The sequence below is a fragment of the Gopherus evgoodei genome, chromosome 17 (genome assembly GCF_007399415.2).
Source record: "Gopherus evgoodei ecotype Sinaloan lineage chromosome 17, rGopEvg1_v1.p, whole genome shotgun sequence".
In the NCBI taxonomy this organism is placed as follows: Eukaryota; Metazoa; Chordata; order Testudines; family Testudinidae; genus Gopherus; species Gopherus evgoodei.
The window spans coordinates 22,614,882-22,633,199 of NC_044338.1; the positions used below are offsets into that span (position 1 = coordinate 22,614,882).

General features: G+C 46.4%; 1 protein-coding gene across 1 annotated transcript in view; it reads right to left on the reverse strand.

Annotated features, from left to right (window-relative positions):
• The window catches only part of LOC115636458 (myeloperoxidase-like), a 40,794-nt gene extending 33,367 nt beyond the window's left edge, over positions 1-7,427 (reverse strand). The window contains exons 1-2 of the mRNA XM_030536577.1: positions 7,352-7,427; positions 4,493-4,586 (exon numbers count right to left, since the gene is read on the reverse strand). Coding sequence (XP_030392437.1) covers positions 4,493-4,586; positions 7,352-7,427 — 170 coding nt within the window. The remainder of the gene's footprint in view (positions 1-4,492; positions 4,587-7,351) is intronic.
• Between the last annotated feature and the right edge of the window lie 10,891 nt (positions 7,428-18,318).

The window sequence follows — 18,318 nt, forward strand, 5'->3', positions numbered from 1 at the left end:
AAAGTCCTGCTGTAGCTCTGAAGCAGAAACAATCCTCCAAGTTGCACGGGGCCCCTTCCGCCTTCTGTCCATTGCAGCTCATTCATTCCATAGTTACAGTAGTTACTATCCTGGCATGTGTGTGCGGTGCGGGGCTAGCAAACATCTGTGTGCCGGCCAGAGCTGACCAGCAGGGTGTATTGCCGCCTATATAATACAGTCGGGTTCTCCAGAATCTCCACTTTCATTTATAAACCAGTTAAGGCCTGGTCCACACTACACAGTTAAATCGATTTAAACAGCATTAAATCGATTTAACTCTGTACCCGTCCACACTACAAGGCACTTTAAATCAATTTTAAGGGCTCTTAAAATCGATTTCTGTACTCCTCCCCAACGACAGGAATAACCCTAAAATCGATATTACTATATCGATTTAGCGTTAGTGTGGACGGAAATCGAAGTTATTGGTCTCATTCTTTTACTGAGCTACCCAGAGTGCACCGCTCTGAAAATCGATGGTAGCCTAGGACCATGGACGCACACCACCAAATTAATATGCCCTAGTGTGGATGCGTAAAATCGATTTTATAAAACCAGTTTTATAAAACCAGTTTTAATAATTTCGATTTTATGCTGTAGTGTAGACGTGGCCTAAGTGTCTACCAGTCATGGCTGCAGTGCAGACATAACCTTCCCAAAGTGACTTAAAGATAGCCAAAGCAGTGATGCCTGCCTGAGTCTGCACAGAGCCTGACACCACGGCTCCGAAAGGTGATCTCCCCTGTTCCTCTCACTGAGCCATCCACTTTAAATACCAGTGATGCCAACAATAACTGGTTAATTGCTGACCATTTTAGTGGCTGGAGGGGAGCATGGGGAGGGAGTGAAGCCCACAGGGTGGAAATTGGGTGTGGCTGCAGGGAAGGCAATGCAAAGAAAGTACAGAAGAATCACAGACAGGATAGGGAGAGAAACAGGAAGGTGGGTGAGGAAGGAAGAGAAGCAAAGGGCAGGAATAGCAGAAGCCTAAAGAGGAGCAGATTCTCTCAGTGCGTGATGGATATGACAATAAGGCACTGAACAGATAATACAGATAACAATACAAACTAATCATCGGGCCAGAGAGAGTCACAAATGTAAGGCCAGAAGGGACCAGCGGATCATCTAGGCTGCCCCCTGCGCATCACAGCCACCCCCAGCCCCTGGACCCTAACCCCAATAATGGCCTGAGTGAGACTGACGTTACAGCCCAGTGGTTCAGGCTCCCTGCTAGGAGAGGGGGCAGCCAGGTTCCAGTCTGCCTTCTCCACTCAGTATTGAATTACCCACACAAAGTGGAGCAGCTACGGCAGGAGAGACAGAGAGCTCTGCCCCAGAATCCCCTGACGGCTCGGGCACTCTCCTATGAGGCAGGAAACGCAGGTTAAGCCCTTTCATAGGGGACAGGAAAGTATTCTAGACACTGAGCTAAAGGGGACACCACAACCCCCTCCGCTGACCATTTTGTGTCAGTTTAGACGTGTGCAGAGGGCATCTACCAGACCAATCCCCGAAGGCAAGATAGGCAGGGGAATCCCTCGTTTGTGAATCCCACCAAGTGTTAGGTTCACGGCAGTGTGAGGAGGTGCTCAGCTGCCAAAATGTTGGTACCTTGTGGACTTTACAGGCAGAAATATCAGTCTATGGACTTTAGGCACCTACATGATTAGACAGAAGCTGAGCAGGGGGGTTGTGAATGCCAGTGGCACCTAATGTTGGACTGAGGAACTTAAAGTGGCAGTTAGGTGTGTATGTCCCCTTGTGAATTCCACCCTTGGAGTCTGGTGTCTCTTTGCTCACACGACGCAGGCTGCTCTCATCCAAAATGGCCACCACTTCTCATGGTTCCCACTGAGAGTGATGCCAAGTTGACTCCAGGGAAGATTGTAGCTCCCCATGCTGTGAAGGAGTGGAGGGGTGCAGGTGAAAGGAGGTGGTGTCCATCTTTGCTATGGGATTCAGAAGAATAAGAGCTGGCAGCCATTTTGAGAGGGCAGTTGTTCATAGAATTCTCTGAAGTAGAATATTTTTCTTCAGCCACTGCTGAAGGAAAAACTTTCAGTTATGAAGAATAATGGCAAAAAATTACCATTAATCCTAAACAAAAATTCTTCAAATGTAGCATATGCATACAAATTCAGTAAGGTTAATGATATGGAAAGTCTGAAGATTCCTCACAATTCCATTAATGAGATTAGATTGGAACAAAAACACTTTATTTATTTTTTACTAATTGTAATGCTGTTTAATTAATAGATTATCTTGTATATGCTCAGAAAATTCATTTTATTCTCAAAGACAAAGTGCTGTCAGTGTGGGGAGGATATGCAGGATGGTTCATACAGAACAAAATGCTGAATCCCTGTTTTAAGTGCAATCTCCACACAACCGTGGAGTCCCAAACAGTACCTCCATAATGAGAACTTCCTGGGCACGTGTCCAGCCCCCTTACTCCACTGACTCATTTCAATCATTGGAAATGCGGCATGCAAATCAACTGTCAAGGGATTGTGATGGGTGGTTGAGTCACCTCTGATGTCACAAAAACGATCCATGCCGTTTGAACTGTCCTTGCTTGTATTTATGGAGATACCGGTTGCAGCTCTATAGTTCTGTTTTGCACTTAAAATAAGGGTTCAATCTCTTGGTTATAAATGAAGAATACAACTTATCCTCCCCAAACTGACACCATTCACTCTTTGAGCTCAGAATGAATTTTCTGAGAATTTACCGGTAAACCTCAGAATTAGCTTATGAGTTAACATGAATTAAAAATTGGATCCTTTAAGAAATTTACCATCCAAGTCAATCTTTTCTTTGTCCCAAAATAATGGGACAACACACGCTTGTCAAATTTCCACAGTTCAAATATTTGACCTCTTGTTCATGGTCCATATTTGAAGAAATGTGATTGTAATTAAACTAAAGTAGCAGTGATTGGTGCATAAATTGTTATGGTTTAACTGGGTCCAGATAAGATCAGGGCAACAGCTCAGCTAATTCGAAGTGCTACCAATGTGACATCAGAGGTAACAACTAATCCTCAACCTTCTTCTACAGCTAATTTGTGTGTAACAATTCCATTGGTTGTAATAAGAGAAACATGAAGAAGATTGGATATATCAAGAGTTCTCATTGGTAGATTACATGGCACAACTGCCACTCCTTTTAAAGGTCCCATAGCCCCATAGTAGCTTGGTCATCAGTGCTTGAAAATTTCCCATTGGCTCCACGGACACAGAGGCAGCACTGTCAGAGGAACTGAGCCAGGAGCACAGGGCAGAGCTACGGGGACTCAGAACTTGTCTCTCCCAGCCACCCTTCATGTAGCACCAGTCTCGCTAACGCAGACCAATAAAGCCACTGCAAATTAAGGGACAGATTCACCACTGTGCTTCAGCTGCTTTGTACTGCTCTTATGAAGGGAAAAATAAAACCCCCTTAACTTATCCTCAAAAAATCCATGTCCTCCATTCTGGAACCACAAACATTAAATGTTTTAATCATAATCCAGAATCTGTAATTGTATGGTTATTACTTGGCCTCACTACTCGGCTCTCCCAAAACCTTACCATGTTTGAATCTCTTTTAAGCATAATTTTAACTTTCTTTTAAGCATAATTTTAACTTTGAATTTCCCGGGTTTGGAATGTTGGATATAGAGTCACAACCGCCCTGAAATGTTCTTTCTCCTAAAATAAGGTGACATATTCTCTATCTTAACTATATTTAAACAACAATTGTTAGTAACTTTGCATTATGACCTGATTCGTTCAGATGTGCCTCTTCCCAACATTTTCAATGTGTGTTAATTTTATGGAAAGTTTGCAGGGTTGAATAAGCTGTTTGGAAGCTAGATGTGGCCCAGGAATACCTGTGACTCAAAAAAAAGTGATTTATTAACATTTAGCTGAAAACCCTCAGAAGATTCACTCTTTGCTCCCAGATTAAGCGTTGTAAATTGGGGAAGATGCATTGTATTCTTAGAAGAAAAACTGAACTCAACCTTAACTATGGAATAGTTGCCGGCAGTTCCATAACAATTATGTCAGAGCACAGATAGCCATGAGGCAGGACTTGCATACACAAGAGGCCCATGGGGAAGGACTGTCTCTGTCCCGCCATCTCTTTTACTGTCATTTTCCACTAAGGACTGTTAAATGCCACCTTAGTGACACTCCTTCTGTAGCCCTGCTAGAGAATGTCACCAATCGCAGATTAGGTCTCAGGCATTGTTCTGCTTGCAACCTGGAGTAGAGAGCCTTGGATTAGGGTCAGATATTGGACTGCAGCATATTACATAGGGAAAATTATCCTGGGACAGATTTTGACACCTGTGTTCAGGATGAGTCGCACCTTACGCTGCAAATAGTGACACTGAAATCAATAAAGCTACCTACTCATGGAGCAGGGTGCTATTCGCCATGAAGAAGGGTATGAGAGGCTGACCCCCTGTTAGCAGGGAACTCACCGGTACTGGGTATACTTATATGCTGCATCCACCAGCTGCTTGGCTTCATCAACACTGCTCAGAAGGGACGGAGCCGACAGCATCCTTGAGATATCTAGTCCAAAGAGAAAGAGGAGCAGGATATGAGGACAACTCCTTCCCACAAGTTCACTGCACAAATCAGGATTTGCTGTATATATTGGAGCAAGTCTCTGCCCATCACAAGTTGAATCTGCCCTGAGGCTCACTATCTGGCCTCTGTCCCTCTCTTCTTCTATCATATACCCACTCTTACAGCCATTCAATACCCAGAGTTTGGACATTCAAAGATCAAGTTTCCTTTGTACTATTAGCTCTCCCACATGGTACATATTGCATCAAATTCCACCCTAAATTACTGACATGTGCTACGAAACTTGACTCCAGTTTAATGCCGCTTTTGACTGAGAATTGCTTTGTTCTCTTTGCACTATTCTCTCTCCCACATGGTATCTATTGGGGCAGATTCTGCCTAGTTAATTCTGTGTGCCCCCAACTGAACTGAAGACTCTGTGTAGCTTGAAAGCTTGTCTCTTTTGCCAGCCACTCCAATAAAAGACATTATCTCATCCACCTTGTCTCTTTAGCTGACATGGGCATTTCTAGACCAGACTGACTTTGGATTTCTTTTAAGTTTAATCTTTACTCTGAATTTCTTGGGTTCATAACAATTGTTTATAGGATAGTTACAACATCCCTGTTACGTTTGTTATCTTAAATTACTGATACGTGCTCTAAAACTTGATTTCAGTTTAGTGCAACTTTTGTCTGAAAAGTGCCTTGATTTTTAAAAAAAATTATTTTCCATATATCAACAGTAAACACAAACCCCAACCAGAATGCCACTAAGTGATATTACTAGTGGTTTGAAGAAGCTGTAGCAATCTTTTGTTTTCATTTGCTTTTCATTTTTATGGCCAGATCTACTGGTTCAGGCTAACTTTTTTCTGCCCCTTGGAAGCAGCACAAAGCAGCCAGAGTACTGGCATGGAAGTTGGGGTTACAGCTGCTTTGCATCTCCACAGTATAGCAAAGCAGTTGGGATACACCTTTCTCCCCCTCTTTCCTGTCCACATTCCTCTGAAGACATGTTCTGGTTTCCACCTCCCTCCTGCTATCCCGTGTACCACTACACACACCCTCCTCCTCTCCTCTCCCCCGAATAGATCTGGTGCAATGGGTAGTTTCTGAAATGAAAGGTACAGAGCTAATGGTCATCTTTCCCATTAGTCTTCATTGCTGAATGTCTGGAAGAACAATGAGAGAAGACAGACCTTTTGCAAAAGTGCAATTCATAGTGACTTTCTCTGAAAAAAAATATTATTATTCAGCCTCTGCTAAAGAAGAAGGTTTCAGTTATGAAGAAAAATGAAGCATTCACAATTTATGCTAAAAATTATTGTGGCATTACGATCCATATTCTTCATAGTATTTTTATGATGATATGAGCATGGCATCATTATGACGTATTTTGTGCACGATAAGGCATGTGAAATATCATTGAAGAGGTTATGAGTTACTGAGTATGATTATCCTGTTTGTATGAATGTAGGGACAGGAAGTCAGGAATATTGTCTATGCATCTCTCAAAAATGTGTTTACACTTGGGGAACACCCACTAGACAGAATGCAATCAGTCTAGATGGCTGGCTGGGAAGGGCCATTAGGGAAAACAGTGGGTCTTAGAAGATGCTTATCTCCCACAGGGAAGCCTTCCTGGGGACACTACAAACAGCCTCTGGTTCATGGCTGCTACAGCCTTACAGAGACATGTGACCAAGTCATCTGGTGCTGGACTCCATCATAGAATACCAGTGTTTTTCCACTGAAAGGTGTGGGAACTAAAGTTGGAGACAAAGGGTTCCAGCTATTTGCAAAAACTATTTAAGGCAGGGGAGTGACATCATCGGGGTTCTTCTTGGACTCCCCGCCCAAAGGAGACTGCTGGAAACATCTGAGGAACAAGGACTGGAACTGAGGAGAAGGGCTGGACCCATGTTAGAGGAGTTTCTAGCCTGTGAAAGGAATAATGGGTTTTAAGCTTCAAGTAAGTGCAGCTTGCCCTCAAGACTCTGCAAACTGCCTAACTCAACAATTAGGGTGAGAATTTGCTACTCGTATCCGATTTCTTTAGTATATTAAGCTTAGATTGCATTTTTGTTTATTTGCAAGGTAATCTGCTTTGCTCTGTTTGCTGTCCCTTATAATCACTTTAAATTAATCTTTTGTAGTTAATAAATTTGTTTTTGTTTTGTTTAAAACTAGTGTTTGGACATTATAACCTGAGGCAGAAAGCTTTTGCATCTCTCCCCACGTTGAGGGAGAGGGCGAATTTCTAGAGCTTACAGTTCTCTGTGCAGCACAAGATGGTATAATTTTGAGTTTAGCCTCCAGAGGCGGGTGCCTGAGAAGCTGGTCAGTACCCTGGCTGTATAGCCTTCCTGTGCAGGGGCTGATCAGAAAACCTGTGTGCATATTACACCAGTACCATCTCCTTTCACTCTGGATGAACAGCAAAAGGACACTGGCTGTCAGAAACTCACCATCCTGTAGAATGACCAGGGCAGGAGAGGGAAAGGGCACTTGGGGCTGAGAGAGTCTGAAAAGGCAAATTATCAGCTGCTAGACATGCTCTCTGGTTTGTTTTCCCAAGCGAACTGTTTATTTCTTTTGTGCTTCAGCTGATCTCTAGAGAAGATTTCTGTGCAGATGAAACATTTAATTCCTGATGCTGTTGTAATTTTGCACTTTTCCTTCTCAAAATATAAACCACTTTTTAAAAAAAAAATCTTTGTCAAACTGATTAAAGAGAGCAGGAGAGGCAGGAGAAGGGGGCATTACCATTCAAGGAAGGGAGAGATCCATAGCACAGGCTCAGCATTACCAGGGATCCGACAAGGGCGATCGCTGGCTTCATCCCTGGAAAGAAACACAAATACACCTGGATTAGTAGCAATGAAGGATGTAAAGGATTCATAGATTTCATCCACCCATCAGAAGAGCTCAACTCCCACAGCTCTGACTGCCCCTCTCCTCAGTAAGGTTCAACTCCAGGCCAAAATCTCCTACCTTTGGGTACAGATGGATTCATCTCCCAGGATGTGAGGGGTTATTTTCAGGCCATAAGAGAGCCATTGCAGTGGTACATGGCAGCCTAATCCTAGGCTCATTCACACCTCTGCAAGTCAGGCGTTATGTTGGGATAAAGCCACTGGGCGAGAAGCTCGAAGCCCAGTAGGTGAGTGCCTGCACTTCAGCCCTTCTGCTCAGGTGGTACGTCCTGTTGCTATTATCTGGTGACCACAGCAGAAAAGCTCATTGCATCACACCCTTTTGATGTGTTAAGTCACTTCCACTTCGTGTTCAGTGGTGTGTCCCACAGGAGCACCTCCTGCGTCCATCCCTCCCTGAGGAGCTGTGAGAGCACTGATCCCCTCCTGCATTTATCCCTCCCTGGGGAGCTGTGAGAGCACCGATCCCCTCCTGCGCCCATCCCTCCCTGAGGAGCTGTGAGAGCAGCGATCCCCTCCTGTATCCATCCCTCCCTGAGGAGCTGTGAGGGCAGCGATCCCCTCCTGTATCCATCCCTCCCTGAGGAGCTGTGAGGGCACCGATCCCCTCCTGTATCCATCCCTCCCTGAGGAGCTGTGAGAGCAGCGATCCCCTCCTGTATCCATCCCTCCCTGAGGAGCTGTGAGGGCAGCGATCCCCTCCTGTATCCATCCCTCCCTGAGGAGCTGTGAGGGCACCGATCCCCTCCTGTATCCATCCCTCCCTGAGGAGCTGTGAGAGCAGTGATCCCCTCCTGCATTTATCCCTCCCTGGGGAGCTGTGAGGGCAGCAGTCCCCTCCTGTATCCATCCCTCCCTGAGGAGCTGTGAGAGCACTGATCCCCTCCTGCATTTATCCCTCCCTGAGGAGCTGTGAGGGCACCGATCCCCTCCTGCGCCCATCCCTCCCTGAGGAGCTGTGAGGGCAGCGATCCCCTCCTGTGGAGCAGGAGTGACTTGTAAAAGGCTCAGTTCTGAAAATGTAGAGGCTAGAATAAGAATTGGCCAAGAGAGGTCTAGCAGGAGAAAGACTGAGCCACCCTTCTCCCCCCTCCGCAGGTAACTCTGGTGGGGCATGGACAAGGCAGCGGACCCAGCTGGGCACAAGGTAGGGAGTTGCTGGGGAAGGCTCTGGGAGCAGAGTCCCTCTGCACAGCCAGAGGTCGGGATATTTCTCATGCTTCTCTCTCTGCTGAGATGTCCATGCAGGAGCTCCAGAGAGACACTGGTGCTGTGAGTCAGGCTGGAGCTGGCTGCTCACCCCTGGAGGTTTGTTCTCCCGGCTCCTGTGGTCCAATCCCAGGGCTCAGCAGCTCTCATTGGCCAGGAACCGTGACCAATGGGAGATGCAGGGGCAGTGCCTGCAGACAGAGCAGCATGCAGAACCACCTGACCATGCATCCACATAGGAGCCAGAGAGGAGACATGCCGTTTCTTCCAGGAGCTGCTTGAGGTAAGCACTGCCTGGAGCCTGCACCCCTGAGCCTCCCCCGACACCACACACCCCTGCCCCAGCCCTGATCCCCCCTCCTGCCCTCCAAACCCCTCAGTCCCAGCCCAGAGCACCCTCCTGCACCCTAAATCCCTCACCCCAAGCCCCAAACCAGAGCCCATGCCCCCAGCTGGAACCCTCACCCCCCTGAACCCCAACCCCCTGCCCCAGCCTGGTGAAAATGAGCGAGTGAGGGTGGGGAGAGGGATCAACAGAGAGAGGGGGGATGGAGTGAGTGGGGGTGGGGCCTCAGCCAAAGAGCAGGACCTTGGAGGAGGGGTGGGGCAGGGGGGCATGGCCAGGGGAAAGGGGGGACACCATCGTCAAAGGTTTGGGAACCCACACTACATTAGCCCTTGTGACCACGTTGCACTGGGAGCTCATGCTCAGCTGATTCTCCTCCATTGTCTCCATGTGGCCCCATCTGACCAAGCTTTGTGAGTGATGTCGTCCTCCAGGGAGCCCAACTCAGGGAATACGATGGGGGCCCAGACTTCAACTCTCATAAGGCAATGCACTTGCAAAATGCAATTGAGTGGGTTTTTTTAACTGATTTGAAACAAAATGTTTCAGGTCAGGTCAATAAAATGACACATTCTGATTTGTGTTCAACTGACCCGGAATGAAATCTTACAATCTGATTTTCCCAATAGAAAATTGGAAATTTTGGGCAAAATTGAAAATTTCCCAAGGAAAATTTGAATGTTTGTAGAATCAGTATTTTCTGTTAGCCTAATTTTCTGTCTGCATAATTCCCAGCCATCACTATTAATTGCATTAAGCACTTTAGCGTGTGCAGAGCTGCTGAGATGGGGAGAGAAGGATTTTAACAGTGGGACTAATTCACAGGTTTTGCTAGAGCAGCGTAACACAGAAGCTGGAATTCACAGATCCCACAGGAGTCTCCAGAGCTGCTGTTCTGGGGACCACTCGCCAGGGCGGGGGTCCTTATCCCCAGCTCAAAGTTACAGGAGCCGTTCCAGTCAGGAACACACAGTGGCGTTCACCCCACCGTAAAGGGGCTGCTGGCTACTAGCTAGTGCCAGATTACCCTGGTTCTGGGGATCAAAGGTCACTGAGCACCAACTTGGTGCCTCCCAGATTGTGGAGGTGGCTGGGGACCGGAGAGATCCCCAGTAGTTGCTCTAATTTATGCGGTGCTGCAACTGCTCTGGCCACACCTCCACTTTCCCTCAGATCACCCCCCAGCAGGTCCCTGGGCCTCGGGCTGAGCCAAGAGAGGTGTAGAGCCATGCTGCCCCCCTTGCACCAAGCTATACCCTGGCTTTGCATGCCCTGTAGGCCTGCAGAGCCAGTGTACAGGGCTCTCTGTGGAGGCCAAGTCAGGTCAGTGATGGTTCCAAACACAAGCAATGCACACAGCTATGGCTGAAAGGTGTGTGTTGCACGGGGCTGCCAACTTTCATGATATTTGTTGCTTTTCCTAGCCCCCAGTTCCTGAGTCATGTGATTATCTGAGACTGTCAGCTGTCCTATGAGGTAGAAAAGGTGTAAATTTCTACATTAACTGTTGTAGAGAAAAGCTTGAAAACATGACAGGAGTGCGGAATAAAGCTCCGGAATCAGAAGCCAAAGGCGTATTATTATTTTAAGCCAATCTCATGTTTCTGAAGCCTGACACATGAATCCTGAATGCTCTGAGTGGGCAGCACTGGTGATAAGTGGAGTGAGTCAGGAATTTTTTGATTAAACAAATTGTTTGCAAAACAGCTTCAAGTTTGAGAAAACACCTGGCTTAAAAAAAAATAAAAAGAAAGATTAAAGATTAAAAAAAAGGCTTGAAATTGTCAGAATAGAAAGTTTCAGATTTTTTTTAGTTAAAAATGATTTTTCATTTTAAAATTTTAGTAAACTTACACCTAAAAAAGCTTTTTTTTAAAAGAAAAGAAAGAGTCCAAATCAAGACAAAATGTTTCCAAATTATAAAAATAAAATGTTTCTGTTGACAAAAACCCAATTTTTTTTTCTTATTTTTGGGTTTTGAAAATTTTCAAATGTTTGATTTTTGTCACAGATCCATGCCAGGAAAAAGTTCAAACTGTTGAAAAGCTCCTTTCCCGCCCAGCCCTCGCCATGGTGTTTAATTCTCCCGCAGCAGCTGCTCCAGACTGGTGAGACTATTCCAACACACCCAGAGGACAGGCCCTGGGTTGAGGGGACAGGGCTTGGCAGCCTCACAAGCACAACAATGGATGAAAGGAAAACACAACCAAGCAACTCAGATCTCTGGCTGCTTCTCTTTGCCCCGACCCCACCAATGAAACAACAGATCCCTGGTACAGTGCCTGGCTCAGCTGAACACTCTGCTGCCCAGGCAGGCAAGCGCTACTACCAGACAGCAGCAGAGACAGTACCCAGCACTAGCACAGGGCACATGCAGCAGAGGCTGCCACACAGACAGTGCAAAGCACCAGTAGCAGGGACTTAGCCGAGCTTTCCACAAGCATCTCCCGGCACATCCTCCTAACAACCGCGCTATTTTAGCAGCAGTTCTGCTCAAGCACATAAAAGCATTAAACCTGCAGCATCTCACCTGCCATCTTCTGTTCCTCTTCCCATGGCAGCCTGGACACCTGCACTTTTATCTCCAGGCGGGGGCAGTTCCTGCTGGGCGGGACTGGCCAGGCTGTGGGAAACGCCCAGTTGGCATGAATTGGGCAGAGCCAAGAAAAAGCTCTGCCCACTTCTTGCTACCTCCCAACTCCTCATCCTGAAAGCACCAGGGCTAAGGGACCATGTCACTGGTGCGCCCTGGCTGGTTTGTGCAAGCAGAGCTGGCCAGTGAGTCTGAAGGGTCAGCTCCACTCCTCAGCCCTATGCCCGCCTGGAGGGAGCCTAGCGCTAAAGCAGGGATTCTGTCGGTTTTCTCAGGGCGAGCCTGGATTGACTCTTAGGGTGGTTTTAGTGGCAGAGTTGAGGAGCTGGGATGACCCCAGGGGCTATCTGGCATTTTCTTCCCCATTAGTTCTGTTAATCCCTCACTGCGGTTCCCAACTCTTTATGCTGAAGCTGCCCCCCCCATCCCATCCCTGGGGGGTCTATGCCACTTCCCTCCTGTGCTGGACTTAGCCCTGTCCTTCCTCCGCTCCACGCTCTTGGGTCTTGTCTTCCTCTGAATAGACTGTATTATTCCTGGACTAGCCGAAACCATTCTTCATCTTCTCGCTGGAGGCGTTAGACCAAGTGCTTTAGCAAAATCCACAGTAAAATCAGCTCATGGCAAGACACAGCCTGAATTTCCCTGTTTGTGTTACCGCAGCTGACTTGCACAACCATGACCGTTCTTACGCAAACCAGCTGAGCTGGCACATGGCTCAGCCTGTTCTCTGTGTTCACTTTGCAGTCTCATATCTTTGCCCTTTGTGTGATGATCAGTCTTTAGAAGATGCCACTGGCTATGCTGATATATGTGTTACACAATGAAGAATTACTTCTTTCATATGAAGAACAGGAGTCCTTGTGGCACCTTAGAGACTAACAAATTTTTTTGACATAAGCTTCCGTGGGCCCAAATAAATTTGTTAATCTCTAAGGTGCCACTAGGACTCCTGTTCTTTTTGCAGATACAGACTAATACGGTTGCTACTCTGAATTCTTTCATATGGCATTTGAAAAGCAATGGGCTGGAATTGTAACTGAATCTTGAGATTCAAAAGCCAGTCAAATGCTGCTGGAGTAGCCAGGTGGATTCCCCCTTGTGCCGCCACTGTAAGCGTGAATGTGACAGTTATTAAACCCCACTAAAAACCAGTGCCTGGTCTCATGAGAACTGGATCTTCTGGGAAAGATTTTGTCTCTTGAAAGCTGCTGTCCATGCCCATTGTGGACTTCTCCCAGGAGCTGCCCACAGAACAACACTCTGCAGGAGCAGGCATCTGAGATTCCCTTTGGGTTTTGGGGCACCTGTCTGCCAAACATCACCATGAGCCCCAGAGCCCTCACTGCTGCCATTTCCACCAAAATAGAATCAGGACTAATCCAGGCAAGGTTGATGCAACCATTTAGGCGAACTAGGCTGTTGCCTAGGGCGCTGGGATTTGGGGGGGCTCCATTTTCTTCAGCAGCTACTGCGGTGGCTGGATCTTGGGAGGCGCCTAAGGGCGGAGGGGAGGGGCTGCCAGGTGGGGGACGCTTCAGGGCGGGGGGCACAAGGTGGAAGTGTCGCCTAGGGTTCAAAACATCCTTGCACCGGCCCTGGATCCAGGCTGAGGTGACACCAGGAAAGGTGGCAACACTCCCAGAGCAGCTACTTCTTGCCTAGCCATGGGGGGCTCCCCTGGTCTCGTGAGCTGAAGGGATGTACATGGGAACGTCAGGCTTGAAACATTCTAGACACTCCAACAATACAGACAGCAATGCAGCTGGAAAAAGACGGAATGGTGTTTCTATCTGGGGTCTGTGTGTGTCCCTTAGTGAAGACAGTTACCCATGCTGAGATATCCCCAGGCTAGGAGGAGGAGAACACAGCTGGATTGGTCTGCACCTCTTCACTATCATGGTTTGGGTGCCAGACCATTTAGATGAGCAATACTTTGAATATGGCACTAAAATACAGCTCATGTCCAGCATGGCAAGGGTCCTGCACCTGCTCTTTACTAACAAACACTGCACAACAACCATCTGTAACCCACTGGCCAGTGTGTGCTGATCCATAGACAGCTAACTCTCAGCTCTGATAGATTTCTCCTAGGTATAATTATTATTCATTGTTGCTTCAACACCCACCGAATGCAATGGACTCTTTAGACATGCCCCCTGCCTCAATCTACACAAACTCCAGACAGACACAGAGACAACAAGTTTTGTGCAGTACCATGCCAGACATTTGATGCAATTTTTTCAATCTAATTTGTATATTTCCAAATAATTTGCATAAAACAATAAACTTCAGCTTAAAATGACATGTGGGTTTAGTGTTGGTGAAACAGCCCTGGTGAATCAAGGCAACTCCTTACTTACAAGGGAGCAGCAAAGCATGTTTCCCACACACACTGACAAATCACCCTGCTTCCCCTTAATTCTTCTAGGGGGTCCCATCGGTCATTTGGCCTCTCAGCTGAGGCTGCGAGACATGGTCCAGCAGGCAGTGAGTTTGTGCGTTTTACACAGCAAGGAATAAGCCCCGAGTCCAAGTTGGCTGGCACGGGCCAGCCATGGGTTTTTCTTTGTTGTGTAGCCATATCTTCAGTGACCAATTAGCCAAGCCCATGCACTGCCTGGGGGGGCCTCCGGTCAGAAACCTGAACATAGGAACAGCCATACTTGGTATCACAATGTCTGGCTTGGCTCACAACTGTGAGTGCCTAACTCAGGGCAGGGCAGACCCCCCCAAGCCGGTGGTATGTTCTATAATTAGATTTCACCAAATCAGTAACAAATGTGAACTCCTGGATCACCAGAACAGTCTTATGATGAAGTCACACACTGTCCCTTTAGACTCTCCAGTCTATCTTGCCACCCAGACAAACTGGATGTAGTGAAAAACGATCACTTACACCAAAAATTACACCATATTCAGATTGCTTCCAGTTCCATGAGACCAATCATCTACCTCAGGTTACTCTAGATCCTACACCAAAGACAATGCCTGGAGCCAATCTTGTAATAAACTATCTAAAGGTTTATTAACTAGGAAAAGGAAATCAGAGAGTTATTTACAGATTCAAGCAAGCAACCATCGACACACCAATGAGATACCTTCTAAATCCTAAGAGTGACAGAGTTGTAGTGATTTGTCTATTGAAAGTGTCTTTCAGGAGGCTGGGGATCTCTGGCTTCAATTTAGAGTCTCTGGCCCTTCAGAGTTCAAACAGCCAAAAAGATGCAATTTCTCTTCTTGTCAAGGATTTTTATCCCTTCCCCCAGAGCTAAAGATGATGGGATGAGTTCACGTGCGCATCTCCTCTTCATGGGTGGAGGGGAGCAATATCCTCTGATGTTCCACCGTGGTTAGTTTGGTGTCTAGGGGCCTTCTTTGGCTGGACAGATTATAACACCTCCTGTGGCAAACTAGTATTTCACACTTGGTCATGTTTCTCTCCCGACTGTGGGGGTTTACAGTTACAAAGCAAACACTTAAATATTACCTAATAACATGGGATATAGACATTACAAGTGAGAGTAATGCAGTCAGCAACACATGCAAGCATTTCATAAAGGCTAAACACTAAATACATTCTTATACGATTCATACATATTTTGAGCAAAACGAACATCCAGGTGACTTGGTCTGGTCTCCAACTGCGAGGTTGTCAGTTCTTAACTACTGCATTTGGCCTGCCAGGGTCACGTGGGGTCAGACCAGGTCCGTCTACCCCAATATCCTGTCTACAGACAGTGGCTGGCGCCAGACATTTCAGAGGGACGGACCAGAGGAGGGCAATTGTTGAGTGATCCATCCCGTGTCATCCATTCCCAGCATCTGGCAGTGTGGAGTATCTGGCCAGGGCATGGATAGAACAAATGGGAGTGGTGTGGTATTAATTTTGATGGACTATATGGGCCAAAAATGTCAGTAGTGTTAACTGTCCAACATTAAACATGGTTTGGGGTTTGCTATACAGAGAACTCAGCCTGCTCCGTCCCATTGCAAACACACATTTAATAAGAGACAGAAAAGAAGAAAAAAACAGTTAAAGCATTTGAAATGTAAAATATTAAGCAAGATTTTCATTTTCGCAACATCTCTTGTTCTCTTTTGTTTTATCTGGCGGGAGTTTTTAGAAGGGACCTCCCCCAGACTCTTAGATGGTATTAAAAATGGCAGTAACTGTTCTTTGGGGGATAGAGAAGAGTCAGTTGAAACAGATGGAGCTGTTGCTGCTTCTGCTGTTGTTAAAGTCCGATCCCATTTCCTAGAAGACAAAACAAGAAACACACACAAGAGGGGCGAGAAAAGAACAGCAAAGAGAAAATGCAGCTTCTGTCTCTAGCACTGACTCACTTGCACCCTCACTGCTGAAGAAATAGAGGCACAGCATAAGGTCGTCTCAGCCACTCCAAGACCTGGCAAACTCATATGACCATCGGGCTATTTAGGACATTGCTTTTAGCTGCTTCTTCATGGCCAGAGTCTGACAGCACTGTTGCAGTGCTGGGGCAGTGCTGGCTCGCTAAGCCAGACTCTTAGTAGGCAGAAGGAAAAAAGAGAGGTGTACAAAGAGAAGAAATAAGTTAGGGAAGGAAAAGGACATGGGGTGGGTGGGGAGGGAAGGTAACAAAGTCTCTCTTACATCCCAGGTGGTGGTTGGGATTTAGCCAGATCCAGGGGAGGTGATGATGTCAGTTGGATCCCTCTCTCTGGCCCAGTCTGCTCATGACGTCTCTCAGGATGAAGACCACAAAAGCCCAGCAATGTCATCTCCCAGAAGATGGTGGGTGGCAACCAGGACAGTAAAGCTCAGCGCAGGGGTTGTTAGCAGACTGCTCCTTTTCTGCTAGTTTTCGCCCCAAAGGCTGTTCTTTTTAAGAACCCCAAAAGGGATTGATGGGTGGAACAGCCCATTCTGTTAGTCACCAATTTAGATACAATTTCCAGCACACCAATTTTGGGTCACTGATTTCAAATCCCACCATGTTCTGATTTACCAGGCGTAATCTTAACACAGACCTTGAATTACATCAGGAGGCTGTTTTGTTTGTACTAACTCAGTCCTTTTTATATCAGCATTTGTCGTCATAGGTTATTGTGACATTTCATGAACTTTAACTCCCTTGTCGCACTTGACCTCACCATTAGGTAAATGTGAAGGTCCAATTATTGCAAGAGTGACTGTCACCCATGACCCCACCCCAAAGACCCCTTAAGCAGAGTGACATGTGCATGGTGTAAGGAGCTCTAGATTCTTATCTTCACTTGGCACTGTTAATAATTCTGTGTCTTGCACAGCTAGAGCTGAACAAATCATTGATGTTTCAGTTCAGTGATTGGACAGAAAATCCCCCCAAAATTCAGCGTGTTTTGAACCTAAATGGGGTGGGGGGGGGTTAGCTTTTTCTTGACAAAATGAAACCAATGAAAAAAAGTTCATTCCAGCTGAACAATGACATTTCAAATCGAAAGGTTTCCGCACAGTCACCAAAGAGGTTTGGCTGGGAAAAAAAAACCTTAAAACATGTCAGAAATGTCATTGCAATTTGAGGCATTTTGTTTTGAAATGTCATTGTTCAACTTGAATGTTTTCATTTTGTCAAGAAAAACAGAAACAATTCCATTTCAGTGAATTTGGGGGGGATTTTCTATCCAGCCACTGAACTGAAACATCAATGATTTGTTCAGCTCTAGCTGTGCAAGGCACAGAATTTTTAACAGCACACAAGTGAAGACAAGAGTCTTGGGCTCCTCGTACCATGCACATTTCACCATGTTAAAGGGGTCTTTTGAGAGGCTGAAAAAGAAAAACCTCTGTAGCAGCAAATCTCAGAGCTTGCATCTATAGACTTGGGCTAATGGGGCTCACATTGCAGCACTAAAAATAGCAACGTTCCCACTCAAGCTGGAGTGTGGGCTCTGAGCTCCCCCCGTCCCGGGAGGGGTTTCCAGCCCGAGCTCCATCCCGAGTGGGACTGTTTCCACTATAGTGTGAGCTCCTTGAGACTCACTTCAAGGATCGGGGTTTGGGGTTGTTGTTTTTCACAGTGTAGACCTGGTCCCTGATGCTCCAGGGGAACCAAGCAGAATGGACAGGTCCAGTAAGTGGTCTTGCTAGGGAAAGGTTAACAACAATTGCGACACCATTCCGTTTTTTTCAAAAGACCTTAAACAACCCACTTGAGAAACCATCTTCTGTATATTCAGTTATAACTGCTAACCAACTTCCTCTGAGGAGGCCAGCGGCTATTAAGAATGATTGCACTGTGGGGAGGGAGAGTCTCTGGAGGATTGCCAGAACTGGAACGGTGTCTTTCCCAGCCATTGATATTCATACTACAGGTTTAGCTTTAGAAAAAAATCCAGCCTCACTCACAAGGTCCCTCATGCTTCACAGAGTGTAAATCCACCCATTCCTGAGACCACGGCCATTCCATGGATCTTCCGTACTCAGGTTGAAGAGTTTTGAGAATTGGTTCTTCTCAGCATTCTGGAGTAAACTAGCTTTATTTCTGTAAACTGTTCACCACATGAACTGTGCCACTCATGATCCTTTACTTAAAGGAGGCGGAATGTTTGCACTATAATGTTCAGAACGTCCCTAAGCTTATCCAGTCCCCACTGATATCTGTGGGAAGACGCCCATCGGCTCAGG